At 41.7% G+C, this 23,493-nt stretch overlaps 1 protein-coding gene, 1 long non-coding RNA gene and 1 pseudogene across 2 annotated transcripts in view; 1 reads left to right on the forward strand and 2 right to left on the reverse strand.

The window, feature by feature from the left end:
* Window positions 1–23,493, forward strand: part of shoc2 (SHOC2 leucine rich repeat scaffold protein) — a 135,575-nt gene that overhangs the window by 50,722 nt on the left and 61,360 nt on the right. Inside the window, exon 2 of the mRNA XM_038773845.1 lies at window positions 14,426–15,385. Coding sequence (XP_038629773.1) covers window positions 14,683–15,385 — 703 coding nt within the window. The 5' untranslated portion in view covers window positions 14,426–14,682. The remainder of the gene's footprint in view (window positions 1–14,425; window positions 15,386–23,493) is intronic.
* Window positions 1–23,493, reverse strand: part of LOC119950911 — a 48,426-nt gene that overhangs the window by 18,836 nt on the left and 6,097 nt on the right. The gene's annotated exons all lie outside the window — the stretch shown is intronic.
* LOC119950910 lies at window positions 22,563–23,217 on the reverse strand (annotated as a pseudogene).

A 23,493-nucleotide genomic window follows, 5' to 3' on the forward strand; every position in this document is an offset into this window, starting at 1 on the left:
TCTGCATTTTGAAAGATGATGCAGGCTTGTAAAAAGAGGTTGGACTAACAAGCTTGTAAAAAGAGGTTGTAAAATACTGAGTGTTTGGGCCATTTTATGTCTCTATTAATTTTTGGTACTGGGATACTTTTTTTCACTTTAGGAATACTTGATGTTGAACAAGTTCAGTTGGATGGATATGTGCAAGTAGTATATAGTAAAATTTGTTCTATCCAAAAAGTGTGCAAGGCTGACTCCAGTTGGTCAAAACATAAGGGTTTGAGACATGTCAGACGTTGAGCCTGAATTTAATGAGACGCTGGATGAGCGCTCCTTTCTTGAAGACGCCATCCTTGGAGGAATTGAACGCCTGCCGGTTCGAGTAGTTCAAAAGGATGTTAAAGATCTCGAGATACCACAACAAACACCCTTATTAAAAAAAAAAGTTATTCTATTTGTGTCCTTCCTCAACTGTTAGCATGCAAAGGACAGAAATTGTTCATTTGTCTAACTTCAAAAATAATTAATTGCGTGAAGTATTTTGGGAAACTTTGAAGTGCCCTACACATGCTATTATTGTTGATTCTGTAATCTGAAGCCTTCTCTGCTTGGATAGTGAGATTTTGGAATACCCAATTATTTTTTTTCCAATTAAGGGGCAATTTAGTGTGGCCAATTCACCTACCCTGCACATCATTTTGGGGTCCTGGGGGTGAGATCCATGCAGACAGGGGGAGAATGTGCAAACTCCACACGGGTAGTGACTTGGGGCCGGGATTGAACCCGGGTTCTCAGTGCTGTGAGGCAGCAGTGCTAACCACTATGCCATCGTGCTGCCCCAACTGAATCTCCTCATAAGCCTATTACAAAAATAATTTGGTTTAATGCAATGGTTATAACATTTGTTTCCTCCTGTTTCATTAGCACCAAACTTTTCAGTCTGTTAAAACATTAGAGTGAGTGTGCAGATTTCTATCTTTTGTGGTTGCACCAATTGCACTTGAATTATTGCTTGCAAAGCTCAAGACATCCAAACTTTTGCAGTCTTATCTGATCAGTATGAGGTCAACCATGATTGCTCGACTTGATTTTCGTTCATTTTTGCAGCTTTGGATTAACTGTCAGCATTGTCCACAAAGTTTTTGTTTTCTGAGCTGATAGTTTTTTCCATTGTTGACTTCCCAAGGTTATACGATTTAGTGCATAATTTATCACGGATGAAGGAACCGTAGACTACTAACACAAGAGCAGTCAACAGTCCATGCCATGGCATCTAATTAGCGTTTTGGGAAAGCACAGATTATATTTACCAATGAATATATTTAGTGTATTGGTTTTTGGAAATGACTCTTGAGCCAATAAGCTTTTACTGTCATGCAGTATACGTGTGCCTTGCTCTTAATTCAGTGCTTCACATTGCTTCCATTTGTACGATTACTTCATTTTAGCTCCTAATGGTCTCCAGATATAGCCTAAGTTTGGAAACAATTGAAATTAATGTTGGCTGTTTTGCAAGAATATGTACTCTATATTACTTTTATTACACTAAAAAAGCTGTGTTTCACTTTTGTTACCCTCTGAACTGAATGGGCCATTTCAGTGGGCTTTTGTTGTAGTCCCGGTTGATGTTATAATTGGATGGAAAGATTCCAGAGGGGAACCCTGGGCACAAAGATTAAAAGTAAAATGTGGAGGGACAGAGTCACAGGACTGTTAATTACTCCTTTACTCCCCTAACCCCCTTAGATTAACAAATACACGCATATATTGAGATTAGCATGGGCTGCAAAATACATCTTAAACTGCAATCGTCTCAATTAACACACAAATTAGTTGTGGCCAAAGACACACTTCGCTCTGAACCCAAGTTAGTGTCTGTCGATTTCTCCTCGGAATCTCTCCAGATGATTTGTCACATGAGAGTTTCTGAACTCCACTCCCACCCCAGAAAATGGGTTAAAATCTTAGAATAATACTTTCCCTTAGTGGCTTGCATTCCAAAATCCAGACTAATTTTTCCAAATGACACTTTTAAACAAAGCCTCTGCTCCACTTTTAACAGTGAATCCAGTCCAGGATTTTACATCGATACCTTCAGGATTTCTTGTCTTGACTGCTGTACAAACTTCATAATTGCTTTAACTCTCAATTCCCAGACTGTATTAAAATGGTATAAGACATTTGATGTACCTTTTGATGTCTGTTGTCCAACTTTAAATCTGGTTACTGAAATTGTCTCTTTCAGACAGAACAATTTGTTTAATCTTCCTTGTTTTCTTCTGAACAATACCTTGGTCTCTGTTCTCTTAAATCCAGTCGTCCTGGACATTCTTCCTGTCCCAATTCCCTGGCTACCTGGATTGAACTTGTTCCTTAGGAAGCTTGCATCTTTGAAACCCCCTTGTCCTGTCCAGCTCAGCTGTTCACTCCCCAGTGTCCTGTCTCCAACTGCAATATATCCAGTTAAAAGCTTTTCTTAACGTACAAGGGCCTCTGTTTGCTAAGCAACAGCCACATGCTTATGACTTTTATTTATTTTTCATGCCATAGCCCTGTCTTAGCACAATAGAATCACAGTTGGAACTTATCCAACCCCCACATATACAAAGTAAGAAGTCTTACAGCAGCAGGTTAAAGTCCAACAGGTTGTTTCAAATCATGAGCTTTCGGAACGCTGCTCCTTCCTCGGGTGAATTAAGAGGTATGTTCCAGAAACATATATATAGACAAAGTCAAAGGTGTCACCGAAAAGGAAAGAGTCGAATTGGACCCCTCCGGTTGGCCGCTGCCCTAGACTCGCCATGTATGCTCAAGCCGTCCGGAGTCGTGTCAATGCCAGATTCATCAGTCACATTCACAAGACAGCCCCGAACATCACCCAAACACAAAGCAATGCCATCCGTGCTCTCCCTATCATTTTATATCATTTCTCGTTTCTTCATTTTGCTTTTTCTCTCCCCCATTTTTGAAAATGTTTAATGAATAAGAATCTTTATTAGTGTCACAAGTAGGCTTACATTTTGCACTGTAAATTCTATGATCTATGAACACTGCAATGATACTGTGAAAATCCCCGAGTCGCCACACTCTGGCGCGTGTTCGGATACACTGAGGGAGAATTAAGAGGGTCCAATTCACCTAACAAGCATGCCTTTCGGGACTTGTGGGAGGAAACCGGAGAACCCGGAGGAAACCCACGCAGACACGGGGGGGGGGGGGAATGTACAGACTCTGCACAGACAGTGACCCAAACCGGGAATCGAACCTGGGTCCCTGGTGCTGTAAAGCAACAGTGCTAACCACTGTGCTACCATGCCAGCCAATGTAGAATGTAGGTTTAGGGAAAGTTAGAGCATGTTTTTTGGTCACAAGTATAGAAGTAATTGCAGAGTCTTTAAAATAGACTTAACCGAATGTTTTCCATTGTGTAAAATTTATGTTGATCTGTACCATAAAAGACATCTCTGCAGTATGTGAAAGTGAAGACAGGCTAAAGGTTAGGCTTTTGCCACTGACATTTCATTCTCCAGGGAACTGAGCAATAAGTGGATTTTGCTTTGGTCTGGTTGTGAGAAAATGCCATTCATTTGATTTGATGCCTGGTCTGCATTGGGTTGGTAATGTTTGAACTGTATCTCTTGGTAAGCAAAGTGAAGCAGATACAATGAAGAGATTCGATAACTGATATACGTCAGTATAAGAAGATAAAACTCTTTTTTTTTTAATGCATGCAGCATTCTGTGTAAAATGTTCCAAGACTGAATAACACCTTTCTCATTAATTTAATCTACTGGGTTAACCTTTTCAAAACATGTGTAACATCTCTTTTCAAATTCAAAATTGGACACTTTTTAAAGTTTGTGGTAGTTGTGGATTCTGTATGTATATGCAAGTCAGACTAGTGTGTGTGGAGCTGAGAATATAGCAAAGGCGAACTGTTTGTCTTGTGCAAGAAATGTTTTTGGTGTGATTTTAACTTCAAGAAGAAACAATCATTGCTGTAGGAGGCCTGTAGGCGAGAACAAGCCAAAGCCTAATGCTAAACTGCACAACCTACAAGCTGATTAGGCTCAAGTCATCTGAAGTACATTTATTTTTGCTTCTGGGATGGGTATAAGTTGCAGCATCTATGTTTGCAGCACTTGTGCTATCTTTATACCACATCAGGAATGAAGCAAGCTTGTGCTCTTGGATTTCTTCTTGGAACTCAAATATGGATACAGTTCAATTATGCAATAGAATGTATATGTGCATCCTAGAATGTGACCAAGATTAAGTTTTTAAAGGTAAAACAAGGAAAGCTGTGTGATCCTCCAATTTACTGCACCAATTGCCAGAAATAGGAATTAGCCTTTGAATTCATCAATGCATCTTAGTGGAGATCAGTATAGAATTCTACAAACAACATCTCTCCCGTTTTGGCTACAAATCAACATTACTTCTAATGCAAATATTTTATTCACTTAATTCATGGGACCTGAGTGTCACTACCTAGACCATTTATTGCCCATCCTTAATTGCCCTTGAGGCGGTGGTAATGAACTACCACCTTGAACTGGTGTAGGCATGTGGTGCAGATACATCCACAGTGCCTTTTGAGAGGAAGTTTCAGGATTTTGACCCAGCGACAGTGAAGGAATGACGATTAGTTTCCGAGTCAGGATGGTGTGTGACTGGGAGGGGGAGCTTGTAGGTCCCATACATCTGTTGCCTTGCCCTTCTAGATGATCAGGATTGTGGGTTTGGAAGGTGTTGTCTGAGGAATCTTGGTGAGTTCCTGTAATGTATCTTGTCGATGGTGCACACTATTGCCACTGTGCATCGGTAGTGGAGAGAATTAATGTTTGTGGGTGGGTGCTAATCGAGCGGGGGCTGGTTTGTCCTTGTTGAGCTTAGAGTGCTGTTGGAGCTGCATTCCATCCAGATAAGTGGAGAGTTTCCCATCGCACTTGTGACTTGTAGATTGTGGACTGGCTTTGGGAAGTCATGATTTGTGTTACTCCCTGCTTATTCCCAGCCGCTGATCTTTTTTGTAGCTACAGTATTTAAATGGCTTGTCCAGTTCAACAGTAACCCCAGGGTGTTGATAATGAGGGATTCAGTGATGCTGATGATGATTTCAAATGTCATGGGGAGATAGTTAAATTCTCTCTTTTTGGAGATGGGCTTTGCCTGCATTTATGTGACGCAAATGTTACTTGCTACTCGTTGGCCCAAACCTGGATATTATCCTGGACATTGAGTGCATCAGTATCTGAACATTGTGCCATCATCAGCGAACATCCCCACCGTATGATGGAAGGAAGGTTGTTGATAACCCATCAGTTTGCTGATGATCGAGAGTAGACTGATGGGCAATGATTGGTCGGGTAAGGTTGGATTTGTCCTTTTTTTGTGTACGTGACATACCTAGGCAATTTTGCACATTGCTGGGTAGATGCCATTGTTTTGCCTGTAAATTTAAATAAATTTAGAGTGCCCAATTCATTTTTTCCAATTAAGGGCCAATTTAGCGTGGCCAATCCACCTACCCTGCACATCTTTGGGTCGTGGGGGCGAAACCCACGCAATCACAGGGGGATTGTGCAAACTCCACGCAGACAGTGTCCCAGGGCCGTGATCTAACCTGGGACTTTGGCACTGTGAGGCAGCAGTGCTAGTCAGCAGATTTGACTTTGATGCAATTCAATTATTTAAACAAATAGTTGCACTGTTTGGAAATTGAATCTTTTTAATGCAACAGCTACAAACCATCTTGCATAATAGCTCAACAGACCATGCCATTTTAACCCAGATATCGTCTAAATAATAAAAGGGTGGTAAAACAAAGAGTAGGGTCGATTAGAGATGATAAAACAGAGACTTGTACGTCGAGGCAGGAGAAATGTTGGGAGATATTAACAAGTAACCTGCATTTGTGCAAAGGAAGAGGATGCCACTCATGCCGAGGTGACCGAGGAGGTAACTGGTACACTTGAGGAATTTAATTGAGAAAGAGATGTTAGAAAGGCTATTTACTTAAAATTGATAAGGTACCAGGACCGGGTGAGATTCATTCAAGGATACTGATGGAGGTGAGTGTGGAAATTGCAGAGGCACTGGTGACTATCTTCCAGTTTTCCTTAGACATAGAGGCAGAACCAGGGGACTGGCAAATTGCAAATTTTATAACTGTGTGCAAAGATACACGGAAAATACCGACACCTACAGACCATTTTGACTTTGGTGCTAGGGAAACCTCTGGAAACTATTGTTCGGGACAAAATCAATTGTCATTTTGATAAGTGCAGGATAATTAATGACTTGTGCAGGGGCTGGTTTAGCACACTGGGCTAAATAGCTGGCTTTTAAAGCAGACCAAGGCAGGCCAGTAGCACAGTTCAATTCCCGTACCAGCCTCCCCGAACAGGCACTGGAATGTGGCGTCTAGGGGCTTTTCACAGTAACTTCATTTGAAGCCTACTTGTGACAATAAGCGATTTACATTTTTTCGTTAAGGGAAAATCATGTTTACTTGGCTGTAGCTTTTTGAGGTAGCAGAATTTGATGAGGGAAATGCTGTGGATATGGTGTATATATGGGTTGTCAAAAGGCATTTGATGCAATGCAACCCAACAGACCTGTGAGCAAAATTCCAGCTCATGGAATTAAAGGGAAATTAGACGCTTGGATAAGAAATTGGCTGACTGATGGGAAACAAATTGTGATAAATAGTTTGGAGGAAGATTTGTCATGGAGTTCCCAGGAGCCAGTTGGACCCTTGCTCCTCCTAATGTATATTAATGACCGAGACTGTGGTTCCAGGGCATGGTTTCAAAATTTGCGGATGATACAAAGATTGGAAGTATTGTCAACTGTGATGACAGTCTTGAACATCAAAAGACAATAGGCATATTGATGGATTGGGCAGACTAGTGTTGATGAAGTTCAATTGGGCAGATTAATAGTAGATGAACTTCAATGCAAAGTGAGGTGGTTCATTTTGTGGCAGGAACAATATGGCAAAAGAGTAAAAATAAAGAGAGAAACACTAAAGGAGGTGCAGGAATGGAATACTTCGTATATGTTCATAAGTCAAAGAGAGAGCAGTTAATAAAGCATGTAGTATCCTAGATTTTATTAATAGGGGCATTGAGTGAAAGAGTAAAGAAGTCATGTTGAGCTTGTATAAGACACTCGTTCGTCCTCATCTGGAGTACTGTGTCCAGTTCTGGCCACGATACCCGAGGAATGATGTGAAGGCTTTGGAGAGATTCCAGAGATAAGATCATAGAATTTACAGTGCAGAAGGAGGCCATTCAGCCCATTGAGTCTGCACCAGCCCTTGGAAAGAGCACCCTACTTCAGCCCACACTTCTCCCTATCCCCGGAACCCAGTAACCCCACATTTGGACACTTACGGGCAACTTAGCATGGCTAATCCACCTAACCCTGCACATCTTTGGACCGTGGGAGGAAACCAGAACACCCAAAGGAAACCCACACAGTCACGGGGCGAACGTGCAGATTCCGCACAGACAGTGACCCAAGCCGGGAATCGAACCTGGGGCCCTGGAGCTGTGAAGCAACAGTACCAACCATTGTGCCACCGTGCTGCCCGAAGCAACTGTTTCTCAGATTGGAGAAGATGGGAATGTGTTCCTTGGAAAAAAGACAGAGGAGAATTGATAGAGGTATTGAAGATCCTGAGGTGTATGGACTTGGTATATAGTGAGAAACTGTTCTCCCCTTGATAGTAATCAAGAACTAGAAGGCACAGATGCAAAATAGGAGTAGGAGTGATGAGGAAAAATCTTTTCCCTAAAGGGTGGTTAAATCGAGAACAGACCTCCTGAGAGGCTGGTGGAGGCAGGTCCGATCAGGGTAAGGGAATTGGATTGCTATTTGAAAAGAATGTGCAAGGTTACAGAGATAAAGCAGACAAGTGGCACTGTAGATGGAATGCTCTTTCAGAGAGCCAGTACAGACTCGATTGACTGAATGGCTGTAAAGATTCAGTGATATCTATTATTATAATTCTGGTTCAGCACAGTGGGCTAAATGCAAGGCCAGCAGCGCGGGTTCAATTCCCATATCAGCCTCCCTGAATTGGCGCCGGAATGTGGCGACTGGGGGCTTTTTGCAGTAACTTCATTGAAGCCTACTTGTAACAAAAGTGATTCTTCTTATTATTGTTAAAAAAAATTAGATTACCCAATTATTTTTTCACAATTAAGGGGCAATTTACATGGCCAATCTAGCTACCCTGCACATTTGTGTTGTGGGGGTGAGACCCACGTAGACACAGGGAGAATCTGCAAACTCCACACGGACAGTGACCTGGGGCCGGGATCGAACCCAGGTCCTCAGCACTGTGAGGGAGCAGTGCTAACCACTGCCCCACAGTGCTGCCCTTCTAATTTTAAAATGGCCAGATCTGAGATGATGCTTGTCTCTCAATGCTTCTGAAGAATAACTGAAACATAACAATCGGCACAGTGGTTAGCACTGCTGCCCACAGCACCAGAGACCTGGGTTCGATTCCGACCTCGGAGGGCTGTCTGTGTAGAGGTGGCACATTTTCTCCATGTCTGCATGGGTTTCCTCCGGGTGCTCCGGTTTCCTCCCACAGTCCAAAAATATGCAGGTTAGGTGAATTGGTCATGCTGAATTTCCCCTTGGTGTCCAGCGGTTAGGTGTGGTTACTGGGGATAGGGCGGGGGATTGGGCCTATATAGGGTGCACTTTGAGGGTTGGCACAGACCCGATAAACCAAATGGCCTCCTGCACTTTAGGGATTCTATGGATTATTTTTGTAGATGCCAGTTGAGATTGGCAGACCGTTTGGGGCACCACATGTTTAAGTCCAAATTTCTGTCTCTTGTTTTGCTTTAACTTGATCTGATTTGATATTTTAGCTGTGTTTCTTTCTAATTATTCTGTGTCCAAATATCTGAAAAAGCATTCTCATGTATAAATGTCACATTTTGAGTAGTCTTGAATGGGAAGTTTCGGTGTTGGGGTTTATTGCAACAAAATACTTGGATTGTTTCTGGTCTTTTTGCTGTAAACTATTTTTAAGATGAAGCGCACTTTGTTTTTCTGCTTATCAATTGCAGTTAGGAAATGTTTGTTGACTAAGCCTGTGACCCATGGTCCCGTTTTTAAAGCTAATTTCATATCACAACATAGCAGGGATAAGGAAATAGAATTGCAGCTTTAGAAACTTCTCTGGAAATCATTAGTTGAATCATAAGAGAAAGGAGATATATTTATATTACAATATAGCTACAATTATTACAAACCAAATTGTTTGGAAAACAATTGGCGTCATAACCGTTAACCCGAACAGGTGCTGTAGCATGGCTACTAGGGGCTTTTCACAGTAACCCCATTGCAGTGTTAATGTAAGGTGACTTGTGACCGATTGAAATGTCAACTATCCATCACTTTGTCCTATTTCATCTATGTTCAAGTTTAGTGTCTACAATGTCCATTAATGAAAACGTTGACATTGAATATGGCATGAAATTTCAAAGATCTTCATTCTTTGTTAGATATGTAGAAAGAATCATCTGGCCAGTGATGGATTCAGAAATCTTAATTTGTTTTTGTGGTTTTGAACTTGCAGAAAGTTTATGAAGGAGTATGTGTGCATCTGTGGGCAAGTAATTAAAATAATAGATCAGTTTGCCTTGTTTAAATTATGTTCATGGAATCCTTTGTGTTTGCGTGGGTCTCACCCTCACAACCTAAAGATGTGCAGCTAGCTGGATTGGCCATATTGAATTGCCCCTTAATTGGAAAAAAAAATTAATTGGGTACTCAATTAGCAGAAGGAGGCCATTCGGCCCATCGAGTCTGCACTGGCCCTCCAAAAGAGCACCCTACCTAGCCCAGCTACCCCAGCCTATACCCATCACCCAGTAACCCCACCTAACCTGCAGATCTTTGGACTGGGTTCATGCAACCCAAATTTTTGTACTTGGTGCCTTTTTATGACCTAATTAGCAGCCATGCAGGTTGAGGGTAGCATTGTGGATAGCGCAATTGCTTCACAGCTCCAGGGTCCCAGGTTCGATTCCGGCTTGGGTCACTGTCTGTGCGGAGTCTGCACATCCTCCCCGTGTGTGCGTGGGTTTCCTCCGGGTGCTCCGGTTTCCTCCCACAGTCCAAAGATGTGCAGGTTAGGTGGATTGGCCATGATAAATTGCCCTTAGTGTCCTAAATTGCCCTTAGTGTTGGGTGGGATTACTGGGTTATGGGGATAGGGTGGAGGTGTTGACCTCGGGTAGGGTGCTCTTTCCAGGAGCCGGTGCAGACTCGATGGGCCGAGTGGCCTCCTTCTGCACTGTAAATTCTATGATCTATGATGCTGGGTAAATAGCAATTGACTTACTGTTGCTTTGGAGGTCTGATTTGTATTCAACCCTCAAGTCAAAGATGTACATTTTAGAAAGCAGCTTGATTTATCAAACCTCTTCTTCCTGCTGTCCTCTCTGAGGCCTGCAGGAAGTTAATCCGCCTAGTGACTCTTCCCTTATTTTCAATTAAGAAAGGCAAGTGAGGTTTGAGTTCTGAAGAGAGACTGGATAAATTGGGCTTCTGCTTTCATTAGAACAGGAAATGCATGAGTAGGTTTGATAGATGTGTTCAAAGTTAAGAGGCTTTCATAAAGCGAATGTCTTTTTTGCAGTTTGAATCCATAACTTCAAGTGCATGAATTTAAGTCTGCTAAACTAATGAAAGGAGAGGTTGGGAGAAGAAACTGTTGTGTGCAGTTAGTGGGAGGTGTAGTGGTCAGCCAGAAATTTCAGTGATGGAAGTAGAATCTATGTTCCCTTTTAAAAAGGAAGTGGATAAGTATTTGAATGAGAAGAACACTAAGGTTTGGAAGGTAAGCTATATTTGGATTGCTCTTTGAGTGCAGGTTTATAGAATTGAATAGTACCCACCTGTGCTATCTGATGCTAGACTTGCTAGTTTTTAAATGTTCTTTTCATTCACTCCTTTACCAGTTTTGTGAAATAATTGAATTGTGGAATTGTGTATCTAAAAGATTGGTACAGCACCATTCCTTTATTGTGATTTAACTAGTGAGGGAAATGTTACGACCAAATTGATGGCTTTGGCTTTGCCTGTTTATGTTTCAGTCAAAATGACTTTAAGATCTTCATAAAAAGCAAATGGCATAGAACTTCATAATATGCGCAGCAGCCACTGTTGGCCATGACGATGTAGGAGCGTATTGTATTTGGAAATTTACTGCGCAAGTAAATGTGTGAATCTTTTCGCTAAGAATTGAGTGTCGGAGTTCACTGCATAAATGACGTGATGTGTAAACTTTGCAAAAGAATGGAGTGTAGAGCAGAGAGTGTTTCAGATCCTGGGAGATCTTGCATTTTTTAATTTGATAATTCAAAGGTAAAGTGCAAAAATCCTTATTTGAGAATGTGGGCAGGTTTGAAAAGAATAAGATTATTTGGGGATTTCTAATGTCCCAAAAAATATTTGGTAAGTTTATGTTTTAAGAGTGTGACAATAATAGAAGAAAGGAAACAATCCATTGTAATGTCTTGATTCACAGTAAGCTTAGTTGATTATTTGTTTCTTTTCATTTTTGCATGTAACTTCTTATAAAGCACAGCCTGGATGCTGACTAAAGAACTATCAAAATAGTAATTCATTTGAGCAAACCATACGAGGTATTTTAGCAGCTCCTTGGAACATAATGGTTGTCGAATATGATTATTTCTGTCCGATGCATCATATTTCAAGGATCGTGTTCATATGTACATAATGTACAGTTTCACAGGTTTGACTTTCTGGAAAAGCACAAGTTCAGATTGGGAAGATGAATCTTCATTTCAGTAAAGTAAGGGTGCAGGGAAGACAAAACAAAATGACTCGCGAGTTTAGAGGAATGCGAGGGATATTCAAAGGAATCTCGATGGTTATGGTGCAGAAGGAAGCTATTTGGCTCATTATGTCTAAAATGGCTCTCCAAATGAGCATTAAGGAAGGTTTATCATTGAATCCTAGAATTTACATTGCAGAAGGAGGCCATTCGGTCCATTGAGTCTGCATCGGCTCTTGGAAAGAGCACCCTACCTCAGCTCGTGCCTCCACCCTATCCCTGTAACACAGTAACCCCATCTAACCTTTTTTGGTCACTAAGGGCAATTTATCATGGCCAATCCACCTAACCTGCACATCTTTGGACTGAGGGGAAACCGGAGCACCCGGTGGAAAGCCACTCAGACACTGGGAGAACGTACAGACTCTGCACAGATAGTGACCCAAGCTGGGAATCGAGTCTGGAGCTGTGAAGCAACTGTGCTAACCACTGTGCTACCGTGCTTAGTACAATTTCTCTTGCCCATATCCCTGCATATTGTTTCTATTTAAGTAATCATCTGATGCCTCGAATGCCTCAATTGAACCTGCGTCCACCACACATCCAGGCAGTTCATCCCAGGCCCTTTTTTTTCTTCTCACATTGCGTTTGCTTCTTTGGCAAATCACCGTAAATCTGTGCCCTCTCGTTCTTGATGTTACGAGAGGGAACAGTTTTTCCCTATCTAGTCCAGCCCCCTCATGATTTTGAACATGAGGATAATTTTAATACAGGGAAATGTTGGAAATGAGCTTGTAGTAGCATAGATAGGATTAGAGATGGTATAGCAAAGGTGCACTAGATTGATAGCTGGGATGAGGATTATATGATGAGTCGATTGTGTTTCTGATGTTTAGGAGAATGGATAGTGATTTTTATTCAAAGATGTGGGATTCTGAAGGGACTTGACCGGGTCGACATGTTTTGCCCAGGCCGGGGAACCAAGGACACCGGTACCATAGGTGGAGGAGGATTCATTAGGACTGGGATGAAAAATTTCTTTATTCAGTATAGTGTACCGTTGGAATTCTTGACCGCAGAAGGTTGTGGATACTCCATCGTTAAATATGTTTAAGGTGGGCGGCATGGTGGCTCAGTGGTTAGCACTTCTGCCTCACACTGCTGAGGACCCGGGTCACTCTGTGTGGAGTTTGCACGTTCTCCCCGTCTCTGTGTGGGTCTACCCCACATAACCCAATATATGTTCAGGGTAGGTGGATTGGCCACACTAAATTGCCCCTTAATTAGAGGAAAAAATAATTGGGTACTCTAAATAAAAAAAAAAAGGCTGGGATAGATAGATTTTTGGGGTCTTGGGGAATCGAGGGATATGGGGAGTGGGTGGGAAAGAAGAGTTGAGGTCGAAAATAACTACCATCGTATTGAATGACAGAGCAGGGGTGAGGAACCGTATGAATCGTGCAGAGGTGAGGGACTGTATGAATAGTGCACCTATTTTAAAATGTTTTTATGACCACAACTGGATGAGGAGTAGACAGGAAAATATTGGCGTGCATGTTTTCCAACAGCACAACAGGGATCAGGAAGAACCTTTCCAGCCACTTGGACAAGATTGAAGTCTTTGAGCTGGCTGGTTTTAGTGAGACTTGAGGGGCACAATAGTGCTTGGGAGGAAAGCGGAAACTAGGGGTGCCCTTAATGGGAATTCTATCTGTTTGAAGTGGAAGGACATACTGATACCAAAAACACCAGTAGATGATGATGGAGCTGTCAAAGGTATGGGTATGCTGTTGGTTACACCTGTTTACAGGCAAACGATTTAAGCAAGCCTTTGATTACCTTATTCAAAAATGCTTACATGATCAAGGCGTGGTTCAGACACTGCAGTGAGAAAGCTTTGAACAACTTTGAATAGGAGAGTGAATGGATTTGGCAAGCTTGGCTGTTATTTACAGTCTTATTCATGCAGTCAGTAAATCATATTGGTTACTTGTATCATCATGCCAAATTGTACTTTATTATTATTTGTTCCAGAAATATTTTTCTTCTTTGACTCTTGTTCGCGAATGGATATTAGGCATTCAAACATCAGCTGCTCCTATCTACTTGCCCTCACTGCCTGTTTAGTTTTCTAAAGATATCATTCTTGTGCTGTGCTGGATCACAAAATCACTGGACATGAGAATCTCTATTGGCAGCTTTCGTCTCATCTCGCACTTAATTTTTTTCTCACCATCTGTTCTCTGTTATTTGTCTCCTTTTCCTTCGATCAGTGGCGGTTCTGCCCATTCACTCGGGACAATGCTGATAGTTACTTCCGTAAATTTATGGTGAGATGGTGGAGTATTGGTAATGTCACTGGACTATCTCGCCTACACGTGCATACAGATCCTCAATGTGGTTGACTCTTAACTGCTCTCCCTTTGAAATGGCTGAGCAAGCCACTCTGTTCAAGGGTAATTAGGGATGGAGCCGGGATCGAATCTGGGACCTCGGCGCCATGAGGCTGCAATGCTAACCACTGCGCCACCGTGCTGCCCACTTAAAATATATATTGATGTACTGCTGCTGTTACCTATTTTAATCTTTTGTTATCTGTTTTTATTGTAGGAATGCTTCTGTCGCCACACCTGAAGAGGGAGACTTAATGTTCAACATGTGGACAGCAGCTGTTTTCCAGATTATAACTGGAGGTCATATCCATTAATGACAAATGTGCAGCTTGGTACCATATCAGACTTCTTGGTTCATTTTACTTGGTTTCCTAGAACATTTTAAATACAATCCATTTAATCTTTGAAGATAAGAATTTACTCCATTGTGTTTTTTAAAGAAAAACAATATCGAGTGGCTATTTACTTGCAGCCATGATGAGCAGTACACTAGGAAAAGAGAAAGACGGCAAAGAAAAGGACCCTAAAGTTTCATTGGGAAAGGACAGGGAAAGGGACACAAAGGCTTCTGGTAGCTTTGGGAAAGATGGTAAAGAGAAAGAATCCAAGACCAAAGGGAAAGATGCCAAAGAGGGGAAAAAGGAATCTAGTGGGGTGCAACCAGGCGTGCAATTCCAAGTGGATAATACAATAAAACGGCCAAATCCAGCACCAGGACGGAAAAAATCAAGTAATGCTGAAGTGGTTAAGGAGTTGAACAAGTGCCGTGAGGAGAATGCAATGCGTTTGGACTTGGCCAAGAGATCTATTCACATACTTCCAACATCAATCAAGGAATTGACCCAATTAACTGAGCTTTATTTGTACAGTAACAAATTGCAGTGTTTGCCAGTCGAATTGGGTTGCCTTGTGAACTTGGTCACCCTTGCACTAAGTGAAAATTCACTTACAAGTTTGCCTGACTCTCTCGATAACTTGAAGAAATTGCGAATGCTTGATCTACGGCATAACAAACTTCGAGAAATACCTACAGTAGTATACAGGCTGGTTTCCCTCGCCACACTCTATCTGCGGTTCAACCGGATAACTACTGTGGAGAAGGATATCAAAAATCTATCCAAACTTACAATGCTGAGTATCCGTGAGAACAAAATTAAACAGCTCCCTGCTGAAATAGGTAAGTGTATCCTGTGTCTTGCCTGCATGACCAAAACAATTTTGATTTCTTTTCCCTGCAGATTCATTTGGAATGTTACTGTGGTATAACTGGTTGGTGGGGTTTGGAGGATTTCATTAATTATTGATCTGTTTTTCTATATTGATTTTGCGCAGCTTTGCTATACAAATTGGAGTCCTATCTCAATGCAAGTCCAATCACTTTTGTTCATGTGCCATTATGTGTGCAGAGATTATCGTATTAACAGGTGCAATTTCATAATGGACATCGATGTTTTGAAGTGAAGATTGTATAAAACTCTACACAATGATAATATGCGTTGACTACTCAATGCTTGGAAGGCTATTAGTCAATCATAAGGCCGTAATTCACTCGAAGGTTCAGATGAATATTCCGAACTGCAAGAATGAAGCCAGAGTCATTCCCCCCCCCCCCGAATCCTGAGAATGGATTGCTCTTTGTAAATCCCTGCCAAACATACAATATTGTTTCTATAAAGAAATTGTTTTTGCAGTCATAGTGCTGTGTGTATATTTGTATGGTTACTCTGTAAATTGGTGTAAAAAATTCCTGTATCTTCCAAGGTGCTGTGAATATGTTTTTTCAAAAATTGAGCAAAGATTGGATTTCAGATGAAACTTGCAAGATTCTTCATTTATACCCATTATGATGAAAGTATGCTGGGAATTGTAGACTACGGCTTTACATTTATTTCAGTAAATGGGAACAAAGATTTAGTAATAATTGACTTCCACTTATAGAACATAGAACATAGAACAGTACAGCACAGAACAGGCCCTTCGGCCCTCAATGTTGTGCCGAGCCATGATCACCCTACTCAAACCCACGTATCCACCCTATACCCGTAACCCAACAACCCCCCCCCCCTTAACCTTACTTTTATTAGGACACTACGGGCAATTTAGCATGGCCAATCCACCTAACCCGCACATCTTTGGACTGTGGGAGGAAACCGGAGCACCCGGAGGAAACCCACGCACACAGGGGGAGGACGTGCAGACTCCACACAGACAGTGACCCAGCCGGAAATCGAACCTGGGACCCTGGAGCTGTGAAGCATTTATGCTAACCACCATGCTACCCTGCTGCCCACTTGAATGCAGCAGAGCTCTTTTTGTTTTTTCAAAAATGCTTTTCTTGAAGTTTTTACATATTATATATCATACAATCAGTAAGGATAACTGTGCTGATTATAATGTACATGCCAATTTCCATTGTCCTGTCTTCATTCGTTGTTTCAGGGTCCTTTGTGTCAGTTGTTCTCCAGTCTCTCTCCCCCCCCCCCCCCCAAACTCCCCTCCCTTTCACATCTGCCCCATGTGGTTCCGTGTGTCCCCACCCCCACGCTCTTTTGGCTGTTGGCTTCAAGCAGGTGCTGGAACAAGTTGGTGAATGATCTCCACACTTTGTGGAAGCCATCATGACCCTTTGATGGTGAACTTGATCTTCTCCAGATGAGAAATTCTGATAGGTCTGCCAGCCAGTCTGCAGTTGTGGGTGCTGCTGCTGATTGCCAGCTAAGCCGAATTCTCCAGCGGGCAATGTAGAGAAGCAAAGGCAAGGGCGCCGGCCCTATTCCCCCTGGCTTGTCCAATATACTGAAGACTGCCACTTTAGGCACGGCTCCACCCTCACCTCCACAGCCTTGGACATTGCCTCGAAGAAGGCTGGCAGGGCCCCTTTTCCAGTTCTATCATTAACCAGGAGTGATATCTCAACTGCGTAGGCTAAACAAATCACTGAAAAGCCAGTTATTTTGGATTTGTGGGGACAATGCTGTTGATGAAGTCTAGATTCTAATCAGCAATTTTGGGAAACATGTCAATATTTAAATATTTATTTCTGTTCTAAAGGATATTTTTTCATTGTGTTCTTGCACCAAAATTCTTGCCACTTTTTGTCAATTTCAAGTGAATTTTTCTTCGCGTATATTTGCAGTAATTCATTGAACTACAAATGAATAGATATGGATGAAGGTTCTTAATGAGGAACCATTTAACGTTTGAAATGGTAAATTTGGGTATGATGTGTAAAATGTTTAATATTGGCGGCATTGCATTTTTAAAAAAGTATTTTTGGTGGACTTTTGGCATTTTATATTGACATTTCTAGAACAAGACAAAATCAACGCATGTATCAAAATTACAACACCATCCATAGTTTCAATTATCACAGAAAATATAGTCTCGATATGTAAAATTTTTATTTACAAGGTGCGCTTGTTAAGACCAGATGAAATTCGAGCTGCTGTGGTTGCTTTTGTATTGTCCTTTACTCCCTTCCGGTTTTCTCCTATTTGCCATTTGTTTCCCTTGGTATGTTCTCTCTCTCTTTTCCTCCCCTGCCTTTCCTCTCTTTGTTTTGTGGTCTGTTCTGGTGCCTTCCCCCTGTTCGCTGATTACAGACAGGTCTTGAAACATGTTGGTGAACAGCCTCCACGTACAGTGGAAGCCTTCCTCTGATCCTCCAATGGCATATTTTATTTTCACTAGTTTGATAAATTCTGCAGGTTGGACAGCCAGTCTGCAGCTTTGGGGTGTCGCTGGCAATCACAAGCCGAGCAGGAGTCTCCAGTGGACGACCAGGAAGGCTAAGGCTACGGTGTCCGGCCCCCTCCCTATGAAGAGCTCTGTTTCTGCTGACACCCCAAAGATCGCCACTAATGGGCAAGGCTCCACCCTCACCCCACAACCCTGGACATGTGCTTCGATCTAAAGTCCTCCCCCTATCTCCATGCTTAGTTCTTTCTCCCATATCTCCCTTGTTTCATCCAGGGGTGAGCGTACCTCCTCCAGTAATTGCCCATACATGTCCGCACAGTTCCCATTTCTTAGTTCGCCTGCGGTCAGTAGTCTGCAGTAGTGAACATCCCGGTATCTGGGGGAATTTCATCGTCTTCTTGTGGAGGAAGTTTTTGATTTTGTTCTTTCTTGGGCCGTTACCTTCTGGCATTGCATTATTAACTGTGCTGCCATTAGTTAAAACGCAAGGCCCCTTAACAGTAAATAGTCATTGCAACATAGTTTCCAGCAATAAATTGCTTAAGAATGAAATTAATGAAGTGAGGGTGGTGTATATGTATTGTCAAATATTCTAACAAAGCATCAATTCAGGTTAAAATAAAAATGTAAGAGATAATCTGCTGAATTTTAATTCAGCAAATTTGCATCACTGCCGCCACCCATTTGCGAGCTTTGGCTTTAAAATTGTGTTCTCAAAAATATTCAGGTTCACTTTGGTTAGGGATTGTTAGTTGTGCAGCCATTGGTTTAATTGAAGCAGTGAGTCACCTTTGGATGCTTCAAGCTTTTAAAATAAACTAAAATAAAATAAATTTTATAGTCTTAAGGCCAGTTCAGGAATTTTCCATTTTAATAAAGGAGAGATAAATAGAGTGCACACTAGGTCCGAACCCATGAGGAATAAATGTGGGGTATCCAAAGCTGGAGTACCCTGGATGACCAAGGATATTGATGATAAAATAAGGAAGAAAAAAAAAAGAGGCATGCCGCAATAATAATAGCGATAGAAATCAGGAAGAGTATCTCAAATTCAGGAGAGAGGCTAAGGCTGGAATAAGGAAGGCCAACAGGAAGCATAATGAAAGGATGGCAGGCTGTGCTAAAACAAATAGCAAAATGCTATTCAAACATATTAATGTTAAAAATTTAGTGAACGATAGAGTGGGACCCATTAGGGACAATCAGGGTAAACTGCTCACTGAAGCAGAGGGTATGGAAATGGTACTAAATGAGTACTTTGCTTCTGCCTTTACCAAATCATAAGATGGTAACCAGTTGAAAATGTGGGTGTTCAGGAACTGAGCAGTATAGTGGTAGGAAAGAAATGGAGCACTCCAGGTAGAGAAGTCGCCAGGCCCGGATGAGATGCATCCTAGATTGCTGAGAGGGGTAAGGGAGCATATTGCGGAGACGTTGACCGAAATTTTCCAGGCCCCTCTGAACATAGGATTAGTCCCGAGAGACAGGAGGATTGCAAATGTGATGCTGTTGTTTAAGAAAGGGGCAAAGGATTAATTGCAGAAACTGCAGACTTGTCAGCTTGACATCTAGTGGGAAAATTGATGAAGGCCATAATATAGAATGGGATAAATATACACTCGAAGGAAAAATCAATGAATACAATACGAGACAGTCAACATGGCTTTGTCAATGGCAGGTTCTCTGACGAAGCGACACAGGCAGTGGATGAAGATAGTGCTGTGGATGTTGTATAGTTGGACTTTCAGAAAGCATTTCAAATGGTGCCACACCGCAGGTTGGCTAGCAAATTAAGAATGTTTGGGATTGATCGTCCTTGGCAGCATGGATTAGAAGTTGGCTGAGAGATAGGAAACAGAGGGTAGGTATAGATGAGCATTTCTCAGACTGGAGACGAGTTGAAAGTGGTGTTCTTCAGGGCTCAGTGTTGGGACCCTTTCCTTTTCTGATTTATATAAATGATTTTGAAGTGGGTTTTGAAGGCAAAATCTCTAAATTTGCAGATGATTAAGAATAGTGAATTGCGAGGATGATGCTAAGTGACTCCAGAAGCACATTGACAATTTGGCCAAATGGGCAGATGAAGTTCAATGAAGCGAAATGTGAGGTAAGGCATTTTGTTAGACGAAACATGGGAGACAATATAGGCTTAATGGTACAACTTTTGAGGAGTAGAAGGGACCAAGTGTATAATTCTCTGAAGGTGGGCAGGCAAGTTGAAACGGTTGTTCAAAGAACAAAGAAAATTACAGCACAGGAAAAGGCCCTTCGGCCCTCCCAGCCTGCGCCGATCCATATCCTTTATCTAAACCTGTTGCCTATTTTCCAAGGTCTACTTCCCTCTGTTCCCCACCCGTTCATATATCTGTCCAGATGCATCTTAAATGATGGCATACAGGATCCTTGGGTTTATAAATAGGTATAGAATATAAAAGCTCTCTGCTAGTATTAGATAATGTATACCTGCACATATAGTTTACCCATGGGCCATAAATAGTACAATAGTTTGTAAATATTAAAGCATAGTTGGCAAGTTTACAGTGCATCATTGCTATTTAATCCTCCTATTTATTTGAGCCTTTTAATTTATTGCTAATTTGTTTTGGATGGAAGGCGATCCCTTCAAGGACAGTAACTTATTAATGAGAATATTAATTATTTTCCCACAGAAATGTGACAACGGCAGTGGTAGTTGATGCCAGAAAAGTGGGTGTTGTACCTAATTTAATGTCCCATTGCATCTAAGACTTGTGACTATTATGGTTCACTTACCATTGTTGTGGTTATGTAGGACGTTTGATGTGGAGCATAGAGAAATATGAACCCATGTAAAGATTAGATTTTCATCCAATACTTAATTTCCTTTTCTACTGTGACTTGGGTGAAGCTTAGTGTTTCACTGATCTGGGGGAAAGGGAGGATATTGTGCGTATGGTTTTTTTTAAGATCAGTCACTGCAAGAATATTTGTACTGATGCAGTTGCTTAAGCACCTGTGCACTTTTAAATGGAGATGGTTGATTATAAGACTGAATTATGTCTCATTTTTCTCAGTTAAATGTAGATTATACACTTGTAGACATTGCTGCTTTTGTGCATAGCATTTTGTTATTAGAGTTAGAGGAAGCACAGCTACAGATAGGTGTTAGCAAATTCACACTTTTTTGCTGTCTGTTATAACTGAAACAAGCTGTTAGCTGACACCACCCAGTAGAGGAACTTGTCGAATAAACTGGTTAACGGTTTGAGAGCTGGTGTAGTAGTTTAAGCTCAGCCTTCTGACCATGTTCTGATTCCATAGATTTTAATAAGCAAAATAAGCCGGGGAACAAGCATTTGGAACCAATGTAGAGTCTAAAAAAAATCTGTGCACAATTGTGGTTAAGCATTAGTACTAGATCAGTTAGTGGAAGAGATCTTGTAGGAGAGTGGTTTTCGAGAGGTTATTAAAGGGAGGATGAGAAGTACCAAAGTAAGAGAGTTTGGAAAGAGAAATTACAATATTGCGCAAGGTTGAAATCCCTGCTATTGAAGATGAAGTAGAAGGTGTGACATGTACATCAAGCCAGAATTCTAAGCAAAGTATGCATATGTAGGACTGGGAGGAGATGATGGTGGAAGGATTGTAAAAGAGGATTTTGAATTCATTAGTTAGGAGATCAGGAGTCAGATGCCAAGCAAGTCTGGAGAGGATGAGGTGATGGAGTTTGAATTCACATGGGCTCAGGAAAATGCTGAGAGGAATCGTGTTGATGGGAGCTTCAGTAGGGATAAATACTTCAAGAAATCACCACCCCCCCCCCCCCCCCCCCCCCCCGGCCCCTGCAAACGGCATTTCTGACACCATGTAATTTATCTCTCCCATTCCATATTTGTTTAATTGGATTGTAGGAGTTGCAAGGTGTGGGGAAATAATGGAATAAAGTAAATTTGGTATTTTAAAAAGGTCAACTTTATTTATTACAGACTCTAAACAACAGGCCTGATGGCGTGTACTATATGCAGAAACAGCTGGGATACTACTTAATGGTCTTTCTGCATGAAATAAACCAAATCCCATTTAATGCCCATACTCCATCTGTCTAGGATTAATACATTGTTGACTAGAAGATTTAATGCATTAAGCGATGATCATCTGCAATGTTTCTATGTCTCTCTCTCTTTCTTCCCCCCCCCCCCCCCCCCCCCAGGGAAAGATTCAAAATTGTATATTTCAGATCAACATAATTACTTGTGCTCAAAGCTTTAAAAAAAAAAATTGAAATACTTTTATTTTATTTTTTAAAAACCGCTTTCTAGAAGGTAAAAGACCTTAAATAAAAACCGCAGTATGTGAAAGGAATTCACAGGCTTTCAAATATTTCTGTAAACAGCAATGACAAATAGTCACCCAGTTCAAGAAACAAATGACAAAAGAAAATCTTGATAATTTTGTAATTCAAGACAAACTATTCCTGCTCCGTATCAGTCCAAGCTGAATTCAGCCCAGATTGCCTAAAGAACATCTAGGCAAGATGATAAATTTTGCTTACGCAAAATGCAAGGAAAAGCTGCACCTTTTATAGGCCATAGCTATGGCATTACACGGCATTTATACGAAGGACTACCCTCTCCCAATAACATTACGATAAAAAAGTGGGAAACAGTAAAGTGTTCCTCTGCGGCTGGCTGCTACTCAGACAACGACTGATCAATGGAGTACGCCATGAACAGGACATCAGGCTGAGCTGGAACCGAGCGATGGTCTGGTCTCACAATCTCAAAGCCCACGAAGCTGCATGTCCTCAGAAGCAAGGCTCGATCCTCTCTGTTCTTGTAGAACCAGACAAATACATATTCCACCTGCATCTTCTCCTCAGCAAATTTTAACAGCGCAGTTAACTCTTCTTTACTTCCTTGTGCCAAAACGCCATTAGGAATTTCCACAAAGAAATTCTTATTGGAGAAAATGGCATCCCATTTGGAGACCTTGGAGTCTGTTAACTTGTATTGAAAATGGACAATATGTTGTTTTCCATTTGCCAGTAGCTCTTGCGTTAGTTAGTTTCTCATCTGTGTGTAAGAGAGCTGTAAGAGTGTGATCCCTTCCATTCCCTCGCCCACCCGGGATCTTCACTGATGGGTGAGGGGCATCAGGAGCACCACAGATGCCCTGGACTGAGGTGCCTGCAGTAATGTTGCTGGGATCTACCACTTAAAGGAGGAATATTACTCTCCTGGGTATTTATCCTGGGCTCTTGTCTCTTTCTTTTCCGAGGTAGTGGCTGTTGGGAATCCATCCGACGGAGCTTCTCACCATCCGGCTGCAGGCGGAGCCTGTTCGCTCGGTGGGTTATGCTGCCAGTGGTGGCGTAAGAACATAAGAAGTAGGAGTAGGCCATCTAGCCCCTCAAGCCTGCTCTGCCATTCAATGAGATAATGGCTGATCTTTTTTGGACTCGGCTCCACTTTCCGGCCCGAACACCATAACCCTTAATCCCTTTATTCTTCAAAAAACTACTTTATCTTAAAAACATTTAATGAAGGAGCCTCAACTGCTTCACTGGGCAAGGAATTCCATAGATTCACAACCCTTTGGGTGAAGAAG

This window comes from Scyliorhinus canicula, chromosome 16 (assembly GCF_902713615.1).
Source record: "Scyliorhinus canicula chromosome 16, sScyCan1.1, whole genome shotgun sequence".
NCBI lineage: Eukaryota > Metazoa > Chordata > Chondrichthyes > Carcharhiniformes > Scyliorhinidae > Scyliorhinus > Scyliorhinus canicula.